The sequence below is a fragment of the Salmo salar genome, chromosome ssa28 (assembly GCF_905237065.1).
Source record: "Salmo salar chromosome ssa28, Ssal_v3.1, whole genome shotgun sequence".
Lineage (NCBI taxonomy): Eukaryota > Metazoa > Chordata > Actinopteri > Salmoniformes > Salmonidae > Salmo > Salmo salar.
Window position 1 is genome coordinate 20,403,750 of NC_059469.1, and position 23,751 is coordinate 20,427,500.

A 23,751-nucleotide genomic window follows, 5' to 3' on the forward strand; every position below is an offset into this window, starting at 1 on the left:
ATGTAATCCATTATTACTGCTATCATCAATTATGTGGCGAAATATGCCATCACCGCGCGCACTCTTCTGCACACGGAGGATCCTCCCCACTGCTCCTCCTCTTGTTTTCCTGTAGAGACATGCATGTCACGTGAGGGGAAATCCACCAATCTGCGTGTTGAAGAGCTCAGCTCGAGCGAGCGAGCAAACTTCCCAACAGGACCAGCCCGCTGCTCAGGCAGCGCAGTGTGTAGTAGGAGCGATATCGGGGCCGTACAAATTGTTCTGAGGAAAGTTGATGGAACGTTTGGTTATCTTTCGGATCCTAGCGAATCATTAAAACTCAACAAAACTTCATATTGTTGGCTACACGAGGATTCATACTGACAAGACATTAACTGTATTTATATTCAAACTTTTTAAAGTGTCAGTGCAGTCAGTGGGCTGACGACCTAAGCTAGCTAGCGTAACGAATGGGCTAGCTAACTAAAGGTTTGGAGAGCGATTAAACTAACGTTAGCTAAACTTGCCAGCTAAAAGTTAGATGAAAACGTAGCTCGGCTACCAACAATGATATAGCTACTACTGTTGACGTATGTTTCTGGTGTTAAACCCAAGTTTATTTCGACCGAATGTGCAGGTAACGTTACTATTTTGGCACTTAAACTTCATAGCCCGATAGATAATTCAGGAGCTAACGTTAGCACAGCTACTGTAGGTATGGTTTTTTTCTAGCTACTAAGCTAGCTAGCAGTAATTGGGGCTTATTTTTCACTGTCCGTAGTGAGACTGGGTCAACCTCCACGTACACCCCGATAAGTAACTAGCTACATAAATGTGCTTTGTTCCTTCAAACAAGCGTAACTTTATAGGTGGTTAGCTAGCTAGTCTTAGCACTCTAACTAGGTAACGTTACTAGCTAACTTATTGAATAGTTACGTTTCAGAAGTTGATCCACAAATAAACTTGACCAGAGTGGCGACGTGGAAAGTAGCAAACGTGTCTTACCAGGACATTGGAATACCATGTTTTGCCCATTTGGGAAGTCGTTCTGAACGATTCACGAACATTCCAATGAGTGTAGAGGTCGTTTGATTTTGCAGCAGCTTTGCACCCTATGGTTCTGCTACAGACACCGAGAAATGGATGTTTCCAAGGCTGGTTTCCCAAACGGTGAGGGGCGACCAAAAGACACTGGAGAGCATGACTGGACAGATTCACCCACCGCAAGAGCTTGGGCTCATTCTGCTCCCCTTTCCCGATCGCTGTGGACGGCTGTGTTTGACTATGGAAGTACTGGAGAAGACGAACTTAGTCTGCGGCGGGGGGACGTGGTTGAGGTCCTCTCGAAGGATGCTGCGATCTCGGGAGATGAAGGATGGTGGACGGGTAAAATTAACCACCGAGTTGGGATTTTCCCAGCAAATTATGTTACGTATCAACCAGCAATTTACAGACTTCCCGACGGTAGCACGGTAGGGGTGCGGGAGCGTCCGAGTACTCCCGTACAAATAGATTTTAGTGAACTCGTTTTAGAGGAAATAATCGGTGTCGGGGGATTCGGTAAAGTTTACCGAGGGGCATGGAAGGACCAAGAGGTCGCTGTAAAGGCAGCCCGACAGGATCCTGACGAAGACATTACTGCAACTTCGGACGGTGTTAAACAAGAGGCCAAGCTCTTCTCTATGCTACAACATCCCAATATAATAAAACTTGAAGGTGTCTGCCTTGAGGAGCCGAACCTGTGCTTGGTGATGGAATATGCTCGCGGAGGGACTCTTAACCGGGCTTTGACAGGTCGGAGGATACCCCCACACATTCTTGTCAACTGGGCTGTTCAAATCGCCAGAGGCATGCACTACTTACACGAGGAGGCTGTTGTGCCCATTATTCACCGTGACCTGAAATCCTGCAACAGTAAGCAACATCAATATTACCATCTGCTCAAAATAACCATCCATCACTTTCAGAACAGATGAAAATCTGAGCATGGCCACAGGAATAGTCAACAATCTCCTCTACCAACTAAAACATTACCCTAAATCTCATTAATACACTTTTACTATCACTGTAAAACTGACAAACAATATATATCCTAGCACCAAGAAATGTTGGGTTTTGCACATTGTCTGATTAGGAAAGCTGCCTAGAATGCTATTGTAATGTAAGCTCAGCTGCTGTACTTAAACTTCAGGTGACACTGCATGCATGTTGTAGATAGGCCTGCAACTGAGGGTTGGCATTTGAAGGAATGATTTGTGGAACCCTCAGCAAGGTCTTCTCCGCCATGACTTTCCCTGTTCAAACTATCACACAAACTCTTACGCTAACCCGACATTAATGATACACTAGAACATGATGAACATATTAATTCACCAATCAAACACCTGGCCACAGTGGCATGTTGAAAGATTACTTTCATACTACTTCCTAGATCTATACATTGTATAGACCTAGGTATTGTTGACACACAGTGAGCTCCAAAAGTATTGGGACAGTGTTTTGCCTCTGTACTCCAGCACTTTAGATTTGAAATTATACAATTACAATGATGTTAAAGTGCAGACAATCAGCTTTAATTTGAGGGTATTTTCATCCATTTAACTGTTTAGAACCATTTATAAATTATAGCACTTTTTGAACATAGTCCCCCCCCATTTTAGAGGACTAAATGTATTGGGTCAAATTTACTTAAGTGTATTAAAGTAGTCAAAAGTTTAGTATTTGATACCACATTAATAGCAAGCAATGATTGCATCAAGCTTGTGACTTGACAAACTTTTTGGTTGTTTCAGATTATTTTGTGCCCAATAGAAATGAATGGTAAGTAATGTATTGTCATTTTAGAGTCACTTTTATTGTAAATAAGAAAATAGTATATTTTTAAACACTACATTAATGTGTATGCGACCATGATTATGGATAGTCCTGAATGAATGGTGAATAATGATGAGCGAGAAAGTTACACGCACAAATATCATACCCCCTCAAAATGCTCACCTCCCCTGATATTGTAATAGTGAGACATTAGCATGTTTTAAGGGTATAATATATTATTATTCACGATTGATTCAGGAATATCTGTAATCATGGTAGCATCCATATTAATGTAGAAGTGTTCACCCGATATGGTTGTAGATACCCTAAAATTAAAGCTGACAATCTGCACATTAACCTCCATAGTCATTGTATCATTTCAAATCCAAGTACAGAGTACGGAGCCGAAACAACAAAAAATGTGAGCTCCAAAATTATTGGTACAGTATCTGTCCCATATTGGGTGACAGATAATTGAAAGGGAACTCTGTGACAATACATTAAGTTAAAGGTGCAAAAATCGCTCCGCCATTTCCGGGTTGCTAAAATTATAATAGTTTGCCTAATTTCAGTTTTTTACAAAACGAGCAAGTGTAGAGAATTATTGTACCTTCTAAACCGCTCTGCAATATCTTTTCACTAAACAAAACTATTGTATTTTCAGCTGGGAAGCTGGTGTACAAAACCGGACTTAAAATGCAAATGCGAAGCATAGAAATAGTGCACATAGAACAGATTTACCCCTTCTTAGACTTGCTTTCATTGCGAAGGACAGATCTATAACACATGTCTATGCTCATTTGGTCAGGTTGCCCAAAAAGTTAGATTTAATTTGTTGGCCAAAGCAGTAATGTTTTACATTCTGACCCAAATATGTCAGTCTGCCTTTGGGAAGTGCAGAATCATTGCTGCTATGAAATTGCACCATCTCCGCATTCCATTAATTTCCACAGTACACAGGCAACTTTCCCTCTCCCAACTCTGTCCTTTTCGGTCACCCCTATGGACTCCAGAGGCCTGTCCAAGCAGCTGAGAGCTCTCCATCTGCTTGTCGTTCTGTTAGGCATGTGGCTGATCCTCAGAAACCCAGATCCTCTTCAGGGCATGTGAGAACCAGGCAGGGCCCTAAAGAAGGATCTTTGTATGCAGGGGGGGGACTCTCGAGAGGATGTGAAGTAAGATCAACGTTTGCTCAGCTGGGGTCCCTAACCCCAACCCCCCTAGAAATATTGTCTCAAATTAAGCCCCTGATTTACTAAACACTCAACTTCAAACCATGGCATCAGTGTATGTGCTCCTAAATCACATAAGTGCTGTTACAATGTTGGAGCTCACAACTGTAATAATAATATGGTCATTTTCCTAAACCTATTAGGCTTATATGGCCCATTTGGAAATCAAACCCACAATCCTGGTGTTGCAAGAACCAACCCACACTGAGCCACTAGAAAACATGAAGATTCTAGAACTGACCCTTGCTACAGTTAGGTTTTAGGCATGTTTTTCAGTTGGTGAGAATATTTAGACTCAAACCTTGGTTGGGCTTTTGAGCCCTCTGAGTTGTCCCTCTAAATAATGCATGAACATTTTTGAGTTGACTATGACTGTGGCCATGTACTTCAGAGTGAGACATCACCGCTGTATTGTGTGAAACATGATTCTGGCACAGTGTCTGTTCTGCAGTATACCGATAGTGGCTTGTCTTATCAGGCTCAGATTTCTCAGAAGGTGAACTTTGTTCGTCAATTCATTTTGCTGTATTTTTGTTTTCACCGGGGAATCATACACGTGTCTACATAGTACTGTCAGATGTGGGGGTGTGGGCAAACCCAACCTCTTCTATTGAACAGCTATTCAGGTAGCACATGTTAAATGGACAATAGACACTGGCTCACACCCCACCCCCAAGCAGCACTACACTGCTAACACAAGTTAGTGTATCTTTCCACATTATTGTGACAGACAGCACTGGTAGCTTGCTGAATTTAATTGGGGGAAAATGTGTTTGTTTAGGGGGCTCACTGAATTTACCCACTGACCCCCACTCGGAACTATACACTTTATGTTTAAACCAGTTACTTAGGACACCAGCCACAAATAAGGTAGCCCAGAGGGGATTTCATCTGTGGGATATTGTTGTGAATGTTTGTCTTGAGCATGCATTGTAAGATGAGGGAAAATGCAGTGCACAAACTTTCACGACCCAACTTCCTTCACCTTCAGAACTGATCGACCCACAATTTACTTAGTGTAGTAATACACACTTATTTGATCAATGATTATCTTAAGGGAATATCAAAAAGTCAGTGAAATTGTGTGTCTTTGTGTCCCTTAATCTTTTAATACCTCGGTCGAAGGAGGAATGCCGCTAATGAGGGGCAAAAGCTTAACATAAGTTTGCACAATGGAGTGGTCAAGCACTAGTTGCTAGGTTACAGCAGCCACAAGAATGCCCAGACTCCCTGGTCTGAAAGGCTTATTTTCATTATATTTAATCTCCACAACAGCTGCAACTTTTAAATTCTTCAATTTTTTTTTTTTTTACAAGAGGTTATTCCTTTTTGCTGATTGGAGCTGGAGCGCAGAGAGGTTCTGTAGATGGACGCAATGTTCATTGGCAGGCAGTGCAGAGCACACTGAAACTTGGCCTCTTGCCAGCCCTCATAACACTTTAATTTTGTAGTTTCGGGCACAGAGATGCAAAGGTTAAAGAATGTCAAGAATCTCGCTCCAGAATGGAGGTAACAATAGTGCCCTGTTGGAGTGCACACAGTGTTATTTTGTGTATCCAAGTCATGGCTATTGTTGCATCTAGCGCTCAAGTTTACACCCTAACCTATAAAATTGTTACTGTAAATATATATGCCCTTACAGAGGAGGGCTTAAGTAAGCTTAGCATTACTATAGATTGCAAGGCAACTTTTTTTTACTGCCCTGCAGTTAACCACAATAATGAGTAGTTCGCTTACTGTAGGTTTTTTCTGTTAGGAAAACTGGAAAAGCTTTGAGTATTTTTTTTATTATTGCCACCAAAGAACTGCCTATTATCCGGCATCAGCTGGAGAAAACCGGACTCACTCAACCCAGTGTTCTGTCTACAAATTATCACCTTGAGCTGGTACCTTTTAAGGCTAACTCTTTTGTTTACATAGTGTGGTCGAAACACAAGGGAAATGGTGTGAAAAATAACAAGGGGAAAGACATTTTTCTCAGCCTACGGCCTAATAGAAAAACTATAGGTCTAGTCATTGTTAGAAATACTCAACAAATTGATTTTTAAAAATTGTCTAGTCCTTTAGGCTGTGGTTTGCTCCCCTCCCTGCTACTGAATCATGTTAATTACTATGGCAGAGCTCAGGTTCCGACATCCACATCTGAGGAAACTCCTTTAAAGGCCTGAAATGTGCCGTGGGCGTCTCACTGAAATACAGCCTATGTCAACCCGACTTGTATTCAGAGGTTTGGACCAGCCTTCAGGGTAAGGTTAGCATTAGTATATAATGTAATCAGGGACTCTGTTATCAATGAACATACCACTTTTCTGTATCCTGTTCTGGAAGAATATAGAGTTATGTCGGGTAACTAGCCTAATCAGAATTTATAGAATCATGGACAATGAGATGAAACCGCTGTATTTTATAGGCTCTCATTAAGCCAGAAAAACCTGTTTTGAAATGGAATGCCAATTGTCACATTTAGGAATAGGCCTAGTTTCTTCCTATAAGCCTACTTGAATATTGTGCCACTCTAAGGAACATATTTGTTTAAATCTAAGTGAAGGTAGATGCTATGTCAGTTACAGTATGTTAATCTTCTACAAATAATAAGGACAACAATAATCTTACACTGCCATAGCTCTCCACAGTATTGTTGCTGTCCTTGTCCACTGTGATTTTGTTACATTACCCTCCTCCAGATGTAGACTATGTTGTGTGCTTTGTCACCCTCTCATTTGGCAAGTCAGTGACTGTGAGCTGGCAGTAGAGTCAAGGTCTCTTCTGGCTGTCCTTATCTACTGTATGCTCTATTCTGGAGTAGATGATTGTTAACATTCTGGGCATGGGAAAGTTAAAAGTGCTCCCTTGTAAAATTAAATATGTGTTGTAGTTTTTAGATAATGGTGTTTTGTTAGCGTGGCCAAGTTGGATATGGTATTGATATGCAGGAGTCAAGGACAGAATGAGCTGATATCTGACTTTCAGGCAACCACCCCCAGTCTTAGAGACTGTTACACATTCTCTTTAATCAACAGGTGTCCAAACCTGGGGTGAATGCCAATGTTAATAGGTTCTTAATAAGTAGAGGGCGGCACACCTGCCAAAGTAAACAATGACCTCCCTTCTTTAACTAGGCCTATAGTTTGGGTACAGTATGTAATATCCATTAGGTCTATATGTCCATGAGGAAGAATGTCTTCTAAATTAGAGGAGTAGTAATCGGGTTTCACTGCATATTTCTATTGTTTGAATCGCACAAAGTGCTTCATATTCACATCGTCTTTAAATAAAGCAAAAACTGCAGTCCTCTGAGAACACTTCATACTGTTTCTTGCCTATTCATTCAGTTAATGGGTGGTGTTTTCGGTTTTGCCTTACAGACAGGTTCTGTAAGTATCAGTATAAAGAATGTTTAAGACCTGGGGACAGATATATTATAATGCTGTCATCTTCCCAGTTGATCATAATGAAAAAGCTGCTTTTTTAAATTTGTTTTCACACCTAGAAGATATCCCATTGTGTGTCGCCAAACCAACCCTCTCCTCTCCTCTGTCCTCTACTTTTTACCTAGTTTTGTTGCTTGAAAAAATAGAGAACGATGACATTGGAAGGAAGACTTTGAAGATCACAGACTTTGGCCTAGCCAGAGAGTGGCACAACACCACCAAGATGAGTGCTGCTGGCACATACTCATGGATGGCCCCCGAAGTCATCAAGTCCTCCCTCTTCTCCAAAGGCAGCGATGTCTGGAGGTAATACAATAACAGCACGCTCCTTCTACTCCCTGTTCCAAACACAGTCAGACTGGAATCAATAGGGTTTTTAGGAAATTATGATTTGGAAAGGTGGCACCATGATACTCCTTTTATTTTCAGACATTCAGAAACATTTGTCCCGACCTATTTCTGATAAGTGCTCTCGTTGTTATTTTGTTTAAACCAAAACTGTTTTATCAGATAACTTTATGTACATTCTGTACTACTACTATGTGCAGTATAGCCTACAGTAGCCCTGAACACCCTCCACTGGTAACTACAATCTGATGCATCAGGAGCTAACATTAATTTCATGAAAGATGATTACTGTAGGCTTGGTGCTTAATCTCAACAGGATCATTTGTGTTTGCACAGTACAGGTAAACAACATTTTACTGCCATTATTTAGTATTCAACAAGTCCATTATTCAAGAACAAGTTCCTCTAAACAGCAGGTCTAAGCACAACAAGAAAGGTTTAGGCAATTTGAGTGTTAAAATAGTGTTATAATATTAGGACATTGTGCTCACTGTATCTGTGTTCTCTCTACTAGTTATGGGGTCCTGTTATGGGAGTTGCTGACAGGAGAGGTGCCTTACCGTGGGATTGATGGGCTGGCTGTGGCCTATGGTGTGGCTGTCAACAAGTTAACCCTCCCTATTCCATCCACCTGCCCAGAACCCTTCGCCAAGCTCATGGAAGGTGCTGTCACCAAGTCCGACCATCCATCTGCTGTTACCGTTCCTCAACCCATTTTTGAAGAACTCATGTTGCCTAAAGTACATTCATAGGATAATAAATTCTCATTCCAGGACATATGTGTGTGTATTTGGTCGCTGGTTCAAATACCCAAGCCGACACTGGTGAAAAATCTGCAGATAGGCCCTTGAGCAAGGCACTTAACCCTAATTTGCTCCAGGGCGCCGTACTACTATGGCTGACCCTGTAAAACAACCCATTTCACTGCACCTATACGGTGGATGTGACAATAAATCATATATACTTAAAAAAAAAAAACACAACTAGATATTGGTGTTGATTTAGTTCCAGAACATTGATCCCAATCTTGGTTCCACATTGTTGTTTATCTCAGAGTGCTGGGAACAGGACCCCCACATCCGGCCGTCGTTTGCCTCCATCCTGGAGCAGCTGACAGCCATAGAGGAGGCGGTGATGGCCACTATGCCCCAAGACTCCTTCCACTCCATGCAGGAGGACTGGAGGGTGGAGATCCAGGAGATGTTTGACGAGCTCAGGACAAAAGAGAAGGTACAAGTGTAGGAGCTTAATTTGAGCACTCTTTTGTTGCTGAGAATTTTCCTTCACCGCAGGAAATGCATAAGAGTTTCATGATTTACATAAATTCACTGAAAACCCACACTAACACACAATTATATTAACAGTATTGTACTTTGCATGTAGCAACATTATGGATTAAACGTTCAAATCCTGTGCTACAGGATTATTTTGCTGTGACAATGTAGGTCAAATTAAGACCATACATCTGTAATAACAGCAAGTGTCACATCCCTCCCCGTATGCCTTCGTTCATTTGATCAGTGTAGGGGCATGTATTCTCAAACATAATGCCATGATGTGAATGGTGAGAGGCACTATGTCAGCACTCAGGAAACAGTGAGAGATGTTGTGCAATGTATTTAGAATTTTCACTAAGTTGATTTGTCCTGTGTTATAATTTACTCATCCTTTGTTGCTTCATTAAGTAGGTAAGATGTATAGCTATAGTATAAACTGAGAAGTATAAGGTTAGAAGTGGTTGGAAGGCAGCTGTGCAATAAACCTGTAGTTAAGGGAATGCTTTGATTTGAATGGATCATTTCTGGGAGCGAGCTAATCGTGTCTAACAAAATAAGGTATTAGTGTAACGGTTTTAAGTATTTCCCCTTTTTAATACGACAAGCTGCTTCCCTTAGTCCCTCCTCTTATATCAAATGGGAATTGTAATTGCTGTATCAAATGCGCTTTCATGTAAATTCAGCTGAATTGTTAAGCAGCAAACTTGTCAAATTGTGAAATATGTCAAACCTCTCTCAGGTATTGTCTAGCATGTCAATTCTTCAGGTTATTTCCCCATACGACACCGGTTCTTTTCATTACCTCTAAAAGGGAACAGAAGCACAGACAGTCATACATTGTTCCTCCGGAGTGTGAGTTTCTACATTCCATTGTTAAAGGTTGCATATGATCTAAAACGCTTATCCATCTATATTTCTGAGGGACCATAAGTCTAAACCTACTGTAGGTATAGTGAGGTTCAGCTTTCTTCTAAAACTTCAGTGACGTTTTTTGCCGGAGATATATAGGGCTATTGTTTTTGTTATTTTTAACACAAATTATTATATAGTTTTTCAACATCACAAGTTGCAAACGTTGTTACACAACATAAATCAAATGTTCACTTCAGTGGGTTTGTAAAGCTGCTTTGCAGAAGTCATTCATTAAGGATTATTCCGTTTTATGAGAGGAACCTAAACAAAATCAAGAACCTGAAATCCAAATGCTGCCCTGCAGAGTAGATCAACTGATTTTGTTAACCCTACTCATTTGCAACCTAGTTGACAATCAAGCGTTGGCAGCCTCTTAGCCAGGCAGTCCAAGGCCTCTCTACCACTCTGTAGCTGTGCCTCAGCAACTGAGGGGCCCCTTTAGCTTGTGGTCTTTGGCTTAGTCATCGCTTCCCCACACACCACAAGGTTTCTGCAAAGCTCCATGAAGCCATTTGGGATTTACAACCTGTGAGTGCTGGCCAGCCTCTCTTAAAAGAGCTCTCCTTCACTCAGGGGCTCTGCTCCGGGGCTCTGCTCCGGCTCTGCTCCGGGCTCTGCTCCGGGGCTCTGCTCCGGGGCTCTGCTCCGGGGCTCTGCTGGGTGGTGTTTGGAGTTATTTGCAAAGGTAAATCTGTAAACAAGGAAGGTATTTGTGAATTATTTTTAGCAAAAATGATAGAAGGGATAAGGAACTAATGCCCTGTCTAGAATCTGTTGCTGTGGATAATTTTTCCAGTGTTTCCCCTACCATTGTATTGCAGAGGCGGGCACACCTGCCTATTGCTGTCCCTCCCTCCCCCTCCTCGGCTTCGATTGGTCTCAAATTATAATTTTGTTACTTTGGGCGAGTCGTGCACCCCACCGAATGCAAAATGTAGGGGGGGTTAACTATATTATACAGAGTTGTCTGTCATCTGACCCTCCTACATGTGTTCCGTCCTTCCTGTAGGAGCTGCGTTCGCGTGAGGAGGAGCTGACACGTGCGGCGCTGCAGCAGAAGTCCCACGAGGAGCTGCTGAAGAGGAGGGAGCAGCAGCTGGCGGAGCGGGAGATCAACGTGCTGGAGAGGGAACTCAACATCCTCATCTTCCAGCTCAACAAGGACAAGCCCAACGTCAAGAAGAGGAAGGGCAAGTTCAAACGTAGCCGCCTCAAACTCAAGGACGGCAACCGCATCAGCCTGCCGTCAGGTGGGTGTTTCTGACTGTCTTTCTGTCTTGTCGAGATAGTCTGTCTTTAAGTCAATGTTATCTTCGAGTTGAGAAAAAAAGTTCAACAAATGTTACACCAATGGTAATCTCGGACACCCAGAACAAAAATCTTGCGTTATTTGTTAAAATGCTCAATTAGGTTCTGTCTTTCTCATAGATGTATGAGGTAAGATATTAACGAGACTAAAAAAGTCTCCACCCCCCGAAATGGAAACTCTCAGCCAAAAAAAACTTTCCACTTAAAATCAAAGCTTGAAATCCCGCCCCCACTTTAAGCACCAACCTTCACCCAAATAATCTCAAAATAACCAGTGATGGAAAACCAAAGCACTGGAACTACTGTTGCTCGTTAGTCATCGCATCCCAGTCTTTTGACAGACATTACGATACCATTTATGTTGCGTAGTCTGTACACTAGAGATTATACGAATGGTAAAAGCTAAACAAGTGACCAACCACCCTGGCCTGTGTCTCTGTTTTCTAGATTTCCAGCACAAGATCACGGTGCAGGCGTCACCCTCCATGGACAAGAGGAGGAGTCTGAACAGCTCCAGTCCCCCCAGCAGCCCCACACTCATACCCCGCCTCCGGGCCATCCAGTGTAAGTGCACCTCAGACAATCAATCCACATACTACATTAACACAGGAACAAGACAGACCTGGATCAAATGCATAACAAAACAAGGTAACTATCAAATAAAGTATTTTTATGTGTGCTTCATTGTGGCATTGCTGTTATGACTGGGTAAGCTTCCCTCTCCAAATGCTGATGTGGTTCTGCGTGAATGTTTTCTCCCTCTAGTGTGTGCCCGCATTGACAGTATCCGAAGGGCCAGTATGTATGTGTATCACCAGGATGTGGATATCACCAGCGAGTGCCAGCCCTCTACTGGGTTTAGGAAGAAAGGCAAGCAACTGTGGCATTGTTGGGATGTGGCCACTGTCTGCTGTGTGTGCACCAGCTAACGTGTTTCTCAACTGCTAAGGTTCTAACAACGGACTGCCAGCTGCTGCCTGTGTGCTTCTGGTTACTAAGACAACTTGATGGACTATCATCATCGCTGATTTCAGAAAATTAACTTGGGGTTTATCCTCTGAAAAGCCCAGGGTGTTTCAGGGTTTTTACTACTACTAATAATTATATGGGTTTGTTTTGAAATGAAGAACACGTTGGGATGCGTCAGAGGCTGTTTGTAACATGTAATGTTTATCACAGAAGGTGTTTTTTTTTGTTTGCAACCCAACCTGTTCTTGAAATATTGACATCAAAATACTGGGTCTTTTTGATTTCCTAACCAGTGTTCAGCTGCAGGGATTATATTTCTTATTGCGGTGGAGGTTGTCTTCTCAAATAATCCAGTCCTCTAATTGCTTAGCTACTCCGGTGTTTGAAGACTAATATATCTGCTGTTGGCCTGGACTCTCGCAGAGATTTGTCACTGGGGCATTGGAGTACTCTGCCAGTTGTTGACTGATGTTCGCTCCTTCATCACAGTGACTCTGGACGAGAGCAACAGGACATGGGGACGAAGCACCATCTACAAGCCGGAGGAGTTTGATGATGTCAAGAAGGGGATTAAGAAGAAGGGGCGAACGTGGGGACCGAGCTCCGTTCAGACCAAGGAGCGGGGAAACTGTGCTGAAAGGTACAGGACATTAGTGTTTATTTCCATCTCCATTCAGTATTTCTTCTGTCATCTTCATGGTGTCTGTGTGGGTTGTTTGATGAAACTGCCTTGTCCTGGCAGAGTGAGGCCACTGTCTGATGGTAACAACCCCTGGTCCACCAGTCTGGTGAAGTCCCAGAAGTCAGTTCCGTTGGCTGCATTGTTTGCAGAGCAGCAAGGTGAGGGAAATCTGTTTTCTAATATAATCAAATACAACAATACCATTTCTTAGTACCTGTCAAAAGCTTATCAATGACTATTTGTCTCTGTCCTCGTCCTTCATGTTTAGGGACCAATAAAGATGAAATATGCTCACCAGATAGCTCGGACAATAGCAAACCAAAGCAACTGAAGTTCCCCAATCAGGTGTACATCGATCTACCTCTGTGGAAGGATGAGCAGCAGCAGGGGGGTGAGGGGACGGCAGGAGTCTGCCCTGGGGAAGGCCTGGAGGACCCCAGCACCACCTCAGCCAGCTCCACCAGCACCACCCCCCAGCACACCCCCACCAACAGTCTGAAGAGGGCCTCAGCTCGCCGCCGGACAGATACCGTGCTCTACGTCTGTGCCTCGATGCTGGCCTCGGTGGGGCTGGGCTTCGACCTGCGTGACACACTCAAGGCCCCACCGGGAGACGACCCTGAGCCCCAGCCCAGTGTAGAGAAGAAGAAGAAAGAGGGTCTGTTCCAGCGCGCCACACGCTTCCGCCGCAGCACCAGCCCTCCTGGTGGACGTTCCTCCCGCAAGGAGGAAGCAGCCTTATCCTTGTCGGCGGGCTCCCAAGGCCCTGTCAACCTCATTTCCATGTCCTCCATCTCAGAGTGCAACTCCACCAAGTGCCTCCTGCAGTCGGACGCGGAGGGGCCTGAGCCCATCCCTGTGAAGGTGGTAGACCCCAGAGCACAGCCCAACAGCAGCTCCCAGCCACAGGGTCCACAGGGGCCGGGTAGCAGGACTCAAGCTGAGGTCAAGCCCCTCCCCCAGCCTGCAGCCCCAGAGCAGACTCCGCCTCAGAGCATGGGCTCTAGCCTCCGAAGGAAGAACTCGTCCGTCGTTCAGGACAGTGAGTGAAAGTGACAGTCAGGACTGTATAATGCAGTAGTGTTGTTTAATGCTGTGAGGTGACACCACTGTACAACTGCGCCCTGAACTGTTGCAATGAAACTGACTGTTAATTTATTTCCACAGCTAATGGTACATCTGGCTGTCACACGACCTCGTCGGGACAGTCTTCCACCACGACCTCGTCGGGACAGTCTTCCACCACGACCTCGTCGGGACAGTCTTCCACCACGACCTCGTCGGGACAGTCTTCCACCACGACCTCTCAGAAGAAGTCTGACAGGGAGGACACCCCTGAGAGAGCAGCCAGTGGGGAGACTGTTGCTTCCAGACCCCGGCCTTTGTCCCTCCGGGGCAAACCCCACTCCTGGGGTCTCTTGAGGGGCCAAAACAAGAGCTACTCCCTGGGCCACTACTCTGGCGAGAAGAGCGCCAGAAGCCTCAACATCGTCCTCTCTTCCGCTGAGGTCAAGATGGACTGCTCTCTGCTGGACATGGACACGGAGGGGCAGAAACGTGACTGCACCGTGCCCCTCTGCCGAATTCAGAGCAGCCCCAGTCGCCCCTCCGTCTTTGAACTAGAGAAAAAGTTCTTGTCATAGCAGAAATAAGCTGCCTTATTACCAGGGTACCAGAGCACAATCTTTAATGTTTGAGTTGGATCAACAACTCTTATTTGACATTCCAGGGCATTCCACTGCCCTCATGGTTTTTTTACCTGAATGTGGGCCACTGCTGCTTGATGATACCTGTGCTTTTTTATTTATATCTGTAATATTTTGATAGGTAATTTAATATTGGGGGAAAAACATATTACAATAGCATCAGGTTGATTGAACAACGAAGGAACACATTCCATTGTTTGTTGTTGCAAAAATGGTCGCCATTTCTACACACACACTAGTTTGGATCGTGGCATCTCAAGTTAGAAAATGATGCGTACTTTAAAATGTCAAACAATGTTAATTTGCTTTTATCTATAAATATATTTTTCTCCAATTTGATTTAATGCTGGTTATTATTTTGTTTTCTATTGATTTTGTTCATCGTTTCTATTTTATAAATACCACAGTGTTTATTTTAGGACAAGTTCTGTCCAATGTCAGAGGTAATATTGAATGTCTTAGGCTTATCTTTGACTTCTGTCTGGAAGTCAACATGTGGCTCAACTGACAGATGTAGAGTAACAGTGCAACCAACAACACTGGAGATCCTAGTCTCAACACTGAAACACTAAGCAAGGCCTGGTCAGCCACTACCTTACCACTATACGACTAGACAAGCGTTAAACAACTGAACCAGTACCACTACTGTACAGACTATTCAGCATTATTCGCTGCTATGTTTTTTGTGGAATATGACCATTTGGCTCGAAACCAATTCACATTGGGGCTTAGTCTACCTAGCTTCCTGTGCAAACACTATTTTGAAGAACAAAGAGATGGTGATTGGATGGGGGGAAAGTATGAAGGTGTTTTATTTGGCTTATCATAAATGTATATTTTGTATGAATGGTTATCATTACAGTATTGATTATTTCACACCTTTGTTCATAAAGATAATGCCTAAAGATGGAATGACATTTTGAAAAAACATATTCCAATACTTGTTTGAGTAACAGTTAGGTGCAGTATTCCTTAGCTTTTTGTTAATATGAAAATGATTGCTGACAGGAACTGCCTTCTTTTTGATGCACCTAGACTATACAAGTTGTTATCGTCTAAATATTCAGTCCCATGCAAGTCATCAGTACCGAGCAACATGTAAAACTGTCCTGTAAATATCCATTGTACAGTATTTTTGTTCGTCCCGTTTATACTGTTTTCACAGAATACTGAAAGTTAATCTCCTTTTGTAGTACTGTTTTAAATCTTGAGTACTTCTCTTTATTTAAATCAATATTCCTAATGGAACATCCCAGTCAGCTGTTGAAGTCAGTACAACTGGAAGAATACCTTATTTAAAAAAAAAAATGTAAACACTGCCTTTGAGATCACATTGTCATAGCAAGAGCATTTATGGGGTCCTTGCTATCCTGACATGTTATGCCTGCCATTAATACAACAACTTTGATAAGGCTTTCTTTTTCATACGTTTTCATAGCATTGTGTTTGCTGTGCTTGGGAGAAGAACAGTACAAGAGATTGAGACGACAGACATTTACAGATCTTTAGTTATTTATTTATTTTTAAACCTGTTTTATCACATTTTGTTCACACCACAGAATCCCAGTGCTGTTTTATCCCCATGTTAACAATCACAGGCTTTAAGTAATACATCAGTTGACCTCAACCTTCTTTTATACTTGAACCACTTCAAGAATGGCTGATTAGCATGATAGGTCTTTCAACCAGCATGAATCCTCAGAAACCCCCCACGTTCTTTCTGGAAATGTAAATCAACTCAAAATGACCATACTAAACAAACCTGAATGCATACCTTCAGAAAGTATTTACACCCCTTGACTTTTTCAAAATGTTTAGTCAATTTAAAATGGGTTCAATTGAGATTGGGTCACTGGCCTATACCCAATACCATGTTTTTTAGAAATGTTTGCAAATTAATTAAAAATGAAAAGCTGAAATATCTTGATACAACAAGTATTCAACCCCTTTTATGGCAAGCCTAAATAAGTTCAGGAGTAAGTTGCATGTGTGCAATAGTATTTGAATGACTACCTCATCTCTGTACCCCACACATACAGATAATTGTAAGGTCCCTCAGTTGAGCAGTGAATTTCAAACACAGATTCAACCACAAAGACCAGAGGTTTTCCAATGCCTCGCAAAGAAGGGCACTTATTGGTAGACGGGTTTAAAAAAAAAAAGAAGCAGACATTGAATATCAGTTTGAGCATGGTGAAGTTATTAATTACACTTTGGATGGTGTATCAATACACACAATCACTACAAAGATACAGGTGTCCTTCCTAACTCAAGTTGCTGGTGAGGAAGGAAACCGCTCAGGGATTTCACCATGATAGGAGAAAACTGAGGATGGATCAACAACATTGCAGTTACGCCACATTAGTAACCTAAATTACAAAGTGAAAAGAAAGCCTGTACAGAAGAAAAAAAATCAAAAACATGCATTCTGTTTGCAATAAGGCATTAAAGTAATACTGCAAAAAATGTGGCAAAGGAATTCAACTTTGTCCAGAATACAAAAGTGTTCTTTTTTGGGAAAATCCAGCATCGCTGAGTACCACTCTTCATATTTTCAAACGGTGGTGGCTGCATCATGTTATGAGTATGCTTGGCAAAACTTGAACATGACTATCAAGCAATGATCAACAATCAACTTGACAAGAGCTTGAAGAATTGTTTTAATAATAATAATGTGCAAATATTGTACAATCAAGGTGTGAAAAGCGCTTAGAGACTTACCCAGAAAGACTCACAGCTGTAATCTTTGCCAAAGGTGATTCTAACATGTATTAAGTCAGGGGTGTGAATACTTATGTAAATCAGATATTTCTGTATAGGGTAATGTGTGATTGTCATCAAAACGTCACGCCAGGGTAAGCCTACACAGCCCTTATTTGAAGTGTTTTTAAAAACCCTGAGATAGACGTGAATGAGCTCTGCTGTTGATCTGCAGACTCTCTGTGTTGACGAGGGAGAAAACAACCTGTCTCCTATGTTCCCAACACTTTCACCAAAGCTCAAAGTCGCTCACATTCCATGAGACAGATTTTTTATACTGTATTTTTAATCAGCCGTTTGGTTTGTGAAATTATGTAAAAGTAAAATTGACAAATGTATTTTATTAAAAAAGAAAGTTGTTGATTTGTTATGTAGTATCCATGTACATACTTTTATTTGTGACCTAGTGTATGTATTCTAGTTATTTCCTGAATGAATCATTTGTATTGTGTTTTAAGGAAGTTAATCCCAAGAAATGGAATACATTGTAACAGATTATTTTCCTTCATAGATGAGGTTAAATCTGTAAAACATGAAAATGTATGATTTATAAAAACAAAAAATCCTATTATACATGTATTATACACACATTTGATGGTTATATGGTTATCAAAAACCTGAAAACATATTGACATTCTGTTACAATTCAAAACAATTTAAGTCAGAGCATAATAGTGAGAGTAATTTTATTCAGGGTTAAAACTGTTGCTGCATGCGTAAGACTGAATAATGAAATGTGAAATATATGATTCTGTCCCATGTCATGCTCCATACAGGTTGGTGGAAACAGAACAAATTTATAGTGATATGATGTTAAAGATACAGTATGAAGTAGGATGTATTCATAAAGCGCGATCAAATGGACTGTCGATCTTACACAAAAGGATGTTGTAAGAGCTGAAATTGCAATTTATGAATTGTAGATTTGAATTGTTGTCTGAGATGACTGTAGTATAAGAAACAATTATTGTTCATATTTGTTTTGAATTATTAGTGTCCCTTGTGTAAATCAACCTCAATAAAGATATCCTCAAGGAAATGTTTGTCAAAGCAAAATGAGTAGGTTTTATTTGCATTTGAATACAGACAGTGTAATGAGTCTAGCAGACACTTATCCAGAGCAACTTACAGTCAGTGCATTCAAGTAAGGTAGGTAAGACAACCACAGATCACAGTCATTGCAAATAAAAAATAAAGCAGCTTTCCGCAAAACCAGTGCTAGTAAAACTGATTCATTATTTGAATTACTGATTCATTACATTCATTGATTACATGTCAATGTAATCAGGACACAGGAGACTGTAATTTACTGGGATTCTATGGCTGTGTTTACACAGGCAGCCCAATTCTGATCTTTGTTCCCCATTATTGGTCTTTTGACCAATCACGACAGGTATTTTTCAGAGCTGATCTGATTGGTCCAAAAAACAATTAGTGAAAAAAAATATCAGAATTGGGCTGCCTGTGTAAATGCAGCCTTAGCAATTCTATAGGAGACGTTAGGTTGTTTTGTCCCTCGTCAACACAGAGACTGCAGAGCAACAGCAGAGCTCCTTCACATCTATCTTACAGTGCAAGCCCACCCCAACTACACAAGCACCAACTACACAAGCACCAACTACACAAGGATCGGAATGATTGTGCTTTATCAATATCTCCCTATTAGCATAGTGAGGCGGCAAGTAGCCTAGCGGTTAAGAGTGTTGGGCCAGGTTGCTGATTCAAATCCCAGAGCCAGCAAGGTGGACAAATCTGCCGTTCTGCCCTTGAGCAAGGCAGTTAACCTCCAACAACAACTGCTCCCGTGGACATTGATTAAGGCAGCCCCCTGCACCTCTCTGATTCAGAGGGGTTGGGTTAAATGCGTAAGACACATTTTGGCTGAATGCATTCAGTTGTGCAACTGACTAGGTATCCCCTTTCCATGAATATGCAACAGGCAGTCCGCAAGTGGGATATTTAGTCCTCCCAAAGTTTTTAGTTCCGGTTAATTTGCAGTGTACAAATTATTATAATTATGTTCCAACCCCCCCAACCATCCACTCTGACAAAAATCAGCCCGTGGCTGAATCTAGTTACCTACCCCTTCTATATGTGCGGTAATTTAATTATTGATGACATATCACAATGTGTAATTGTTTAGTGCTACTCATTGTTTTACGTACAACATTTGTCAACAAAGTTATCGATGAAAGAAATGTGAAGGATTCTAAAAGTGCATCCCTGTGCAGTACCTGAGGTAATAGTGGATAAATCAGTGTATACTTCCGGTGAGGTTTGATTGTCACAGTATCATGTTGAGTTTCCGGTTTGGCAGAGAAATCCAGGGCTACATTTTCCCCTGCAGGAGGAAATAAAAAAAGAGGAGAGAAACTTAAGTGTCTCAAAGCTAAAACCAAAAACAAATCTGGGTGACTTTGCACATGTCAATAATCTAAAAATACAGAACAAGGAAGTGTTTTACTCAAAGGGAAGATTTGACAAAGCAAATGTAATCCCAAGGCACAACTCACTGCTCGCCCCATATGAATATCTCTCTGGGGAGAGATTTCTCTCTCCCAGATGACGATAATACTTATCCCCTCATTTTGTAATCTTTTGTCCTGGCCGACAGCCTGTTTTGAACAGCATTTCTCCCCTGACTCCCTGGGGTCAACACTGAGAGTGTATAACTGGTCTACACTTTAGGCTACCAACAAAGGCCAGACTCGGATGCTAGCCTAAGCTGGCTGTCTCAGGTGTTGCCTGCTCCCGAGGCGCAAAGTGCTGGGTAACGTAAGGCATACCTGGGGGAAGACATTAGATCCTGGCCCTCACAGTGTGGTGATGCAGGCCCTAGGGCTCCGGGTGCTTCTACGGTCCAGCAGGTGCAAGCGACTCTCGGCCGTCAAGCAGTAGGTGGTCCCGGGGCTCAGATCTGAGATCAGGAGCTGTTTGGCACAGCCCTCCATTTCAAATGTTTCCTTCACAAGGATTAGTCAGAGAATAGGCTTAGACAGAAGTGCTAGAGATATTGAGTTGTTAATCATAACTCTGAAGACTTCTGAATCACTTGGCAGCACTCATCAAGTAAAAAGCTTGAAGGATTCTGTGAACCTCAACTATTTCAGTAGTTTATAACTATTCTGTGACCATTTTGTCTCAAGTCTTAAGCTCCCTTTATACCTGATGTTAACATGCAACCTTTGTCCTGATCATGTCCACATTCTGATCGTGCCCACATTTTTAGACAGGTATAGACGATTAAAAGACATTGTGATCAGATCTTTCTGACCACCTCTGGAGGAAGTTATTTGTATCTGGATATCTTAAGAGTGTAAATAGATCTGGATGGAAAAACTATTTAAATCATCATTACCCTGTAAAATAATTGACTTATGAATTCATATTACTTTTGGAATAATATCTGTGAAATAATTTGCATACACAGAGGGACAAGGACATCTGGTTACAATGCAGACACAGTGGACAGATAAGAGACACCATTTAATTACCAAGTGTAGACGCAACAAACCTTGATAAGATAGTGATTGGATCATCTCAATCAGATCCCCAAAAACACGTTAGCGCAAGGTATAAACGGGCGTTTGAGTTAAACTTGGAAAATTCCATTGTTAAGGACAATTTACTAATTATAAATAATAGTAGCTAGTTACCTCCTCAACGTCACTCTGCATGAGGTGTATAGTAAATGACATTCTTTGCAGCCTCCTCACACTGATCCAGCTGCCATTAGGTCTCCTGTGTGGAGAGCGTGGAGGCTTGAGCCGGACCACAATGCCTTTCTCCGTCACATGAAGTTTCATAGTCGGTGGGCTGACAGAGGCTGCAAGATACAGAGGCCAAACCACGCTGTCTAGTAACGACAGCTCTGAAATTGTAAATCCTTGTTTGCATAAAACACTACTGATTACCCATATACCATGGATAGTAATGAGAAGCACTTACTCTCCCACTTGGGGTTGAATCTGGCGGATAGGACCCATGGTGATTGGGTCCCTGAGTGGGCTGCATGGACCCTGGCGTAGTACCATTCTCTGGGGTCGGATGTCTCCTTGCTCAGGTCACAGAGCAGCCGGCTGATGCCATGGCACTCCTTTGCATTGGTCCACTGCTTCTCCCCATATCTGAGGTGGGGAGAAATTAAAGGAATAATCTGAGCCTGTATTCATAAAGCGTCTCAGAGTAGCAACCCCCTCGGTCCATATAATCTTATTAATTATGATCCATAAAACAAAACGTATCCTAGATCAGCACCCCTACTCTGACATGCTTTACGAATACAGGCCCAGAAATATACATTTAAACAAAGTAGGATAGGTGCATGTCACATCTTGATACATGCACATCTTTTCACCTGTGTTGTACTTGTTGTAAAATGTACAGTTTTTATAAGAAAATATACTGAAAAGTATTTCTCATTTGTTTGAACAGAAAATTAAACAACAACTCCTGAATTGCAATCAGCACATGCCTAGCTCATTGTCCTACATGATTTTTGAGCTATAGGATGATATAGTAAACATATTTGTGTTCATATAGTAGCCTATGTCAGATTCACAAAGCTTTGACTCAAATAGTTTTGATACTCACACTTTCCACTGGACAAAGTATTGTTGGTCGTTGGTAGAGTTGGCATGTTGCTTCCAATGCAAGACATTTCTGTAGTCTAGGGAGTGGAATTTCACCTCATGTGGGGCGAAGACATCTAGAGGATATTCTTTGCCTGAAATGGAGACCAGTGTCATAAAGCAAGACATTTTCTCCTAACTGGAAGAGAGATACACATTGCAGGCATTTGATATTATAAACATGCACATGCATTATGTTGAATATTAAGACGGGACTTACTCTCTGAGCAGCGACTGAGGGAGCTGTAGCACAGCAGTAGAGTGTGGATCAGGAGGGATGCCATGTTAGCTGTAGCGCGGTATTATGACATACAGAGCTGGTTCAGCTCTGTGCCCTTTTTAACCAACCATAGTTCCCTTTTTTTAACTTCCATGAGAGGCATTGTTTGTGACGTTTTCCCTGTAATATAGATGATATGAAGGTATTATGACAGAGATCTGGCTCAACTCTGTGCCATTTTTCACTATGATTCTCATGGAAGTTAAAAGAGGGAACAAAGGTTTGTGACGACACAGCACATATGGTAATATAGATAAACAAGCAGAAAATTGTAAAGGCAACAAACTTTGTAGATAATATTTTTGTTTAACACTTGTGAAAATGTATAGAGAAAAAAAACTTAGTGCTAATATCAAATGTGCAATATTAAAGTCTGTACCTGCTACTATATATATATATATATATATATATATATATATACATATATACACACACACACACACACACACACTTATTAGGACAATGTGTGTGGGCAAATAACACCTTTGCATGAAAACAAGATAATATTATGCTGGCATGAATACTAACATGTGCTAGTGTAGCGGTGTAAAGTAGTGTCATGGGTCCAGTTGTGTGGGTGGATGTTGGCTTGAGGTGTGTGTGGGTATTGGGTATTGTATGAATAGGCATCTGGAACACAGGGTCTGGAACAGATAAAAAGCTGACCTTTACCATACTTCCTCAATTCAAACTTACTTCAACTTTGTAGTAATTGACATTTATGGCAATTTGTCCATACCTGTGACAAAGCATAAATGAATAAACCCCAATGACCTTCAGAGTCAAAGTAGGCTTAAAAAATACAAATGATCCTATGTAGAATATCTTATGATTCACTTTATATAAATAAAGGTATATTCTATGCCATTTTGTTCTATACTAAACAAAAATATAAACGCAACATGCAACAATTTCAAAGATTTTACTGAGTTACAGTTCATAGAAGGAAATCAGTCTATTTAAATAAATTCATTAGGCCCTAATCTATGGATTTCACATGACTGGTAATACACATATGCATCTGTTGGTCACAGATTGCTTAAAAAGAAAGGTATCAGAAAACCAGTCAGTATCTGGTGTGACCACCATTTGCCTCATGCAGCGCAACACTTTGAGTTGATCAGGCTGTTGATAGTGGCCTATCGAATGTTGTCCCACTCCTCTTCAATGGCTATACGAAGTTGCTGGATTTGTGCAGGGAACTGGAACACGCTGTCGTACACGTCGATCCAGAGCATCCCAAACAGGCTCAATGGGTGAAATGTCTGGTGAGTATGCAGGCCATGGAAGAACTAGGACATTTTCAGCTTCCAGGAATTCTATGCAGATCCTTGTGACATGGGGCTGTGTATTATCATGTTGAAACATGAGGTGATGGCGGCGGATGAATGGCACGACAACGTGCCTCAGGATCTCATC

General features: G+C 41.8%; 2 protein-coding genes across 4 annotated transcripts; one reads left to right on the forward strand and one right to left on the reverse strand.

The window, feature by feature from the left end:
• The first annotated feature begins 189 nt into the window (after window positions 1–189).
• On the forward strand, window positions 190–18,460 carry map3k21 (mitogen-activated protein kinase kinase kinase 21). 2 transcript variants are annotated; one of them, XM_014179920.2, is made up of 11 exons: window positions 190–1,896; window positions 7,585–7,765; window positions 8,322–8,470; window positions 8,862–9,037; window positions 11,006–11,246; window positions 11,752–11,868; window positions 12,070–12,174; window positions 12,763–12,913; window positions 13,016–13,113; window positions 13,224–13,997; window positions 14,123–18,460. In XM_014179920.2, exons 1-11 carry the CDS (start codon window positions 1,122–1,124, stop codon window positions 14,596–14,598), a joined length of 3,243 nt encoding a protein of 1,080 aa, XP_014035395.1. In that variant the 5' UTR covers window positions 190–1,121; the 3' UTR covers window positions 14,599–18,460. The 2 variants fall into 2 exon arrangements, with proteins under 2 accessions (XP_014035395.1, XP_014035396.1); XM_014179921.2 differs by lacking the exon at window positions 12,070–12,174.
• il22ra2 (interleukin 22 receptor, alpha 2) lies at window positions 18,461–23,173 on the reverse strand. Of its 2 annotated transcripts, XM_014178970.2 has the most exons (7): window positions 22,861–23,173; window positions 22,273–22,452; window positions 22,015–22,147; window positions 21,370–21,548; window positions 21,078–21,247; window positions 20,208–20,384; window positions 18,461–19,762 (listed from the first exon to the last, which is right to left on the reverse strand). In XM_014178970.2, the coding sequence occupies exons 2-6, from the start codon at window positions 22,334–22,336 to the stop codon at window positions 20,235–20,237; spliced, it is 696 nt and encodes a 231-aa protein (XP_014034445.1). In that variant the 5' UTR covers window positions 22,337–22,452; window positions 22,861–23,173; the 3' UTR covers window positions 18,461–19,762; window positions 20,208–20,234. The 2 variants fall into 2 exon arrangements, with proteins under 2 accessions (XP_014034445.1, XP_014034446.1); XM_014178971.2 differs by lacking the exon at window positions 22,861–23,173 and having other exon boundaries at window positions 22,273–22,510.
• Between the last annotated feature and the right edge of the window lie 578 nt (window positions 23,174–23,751).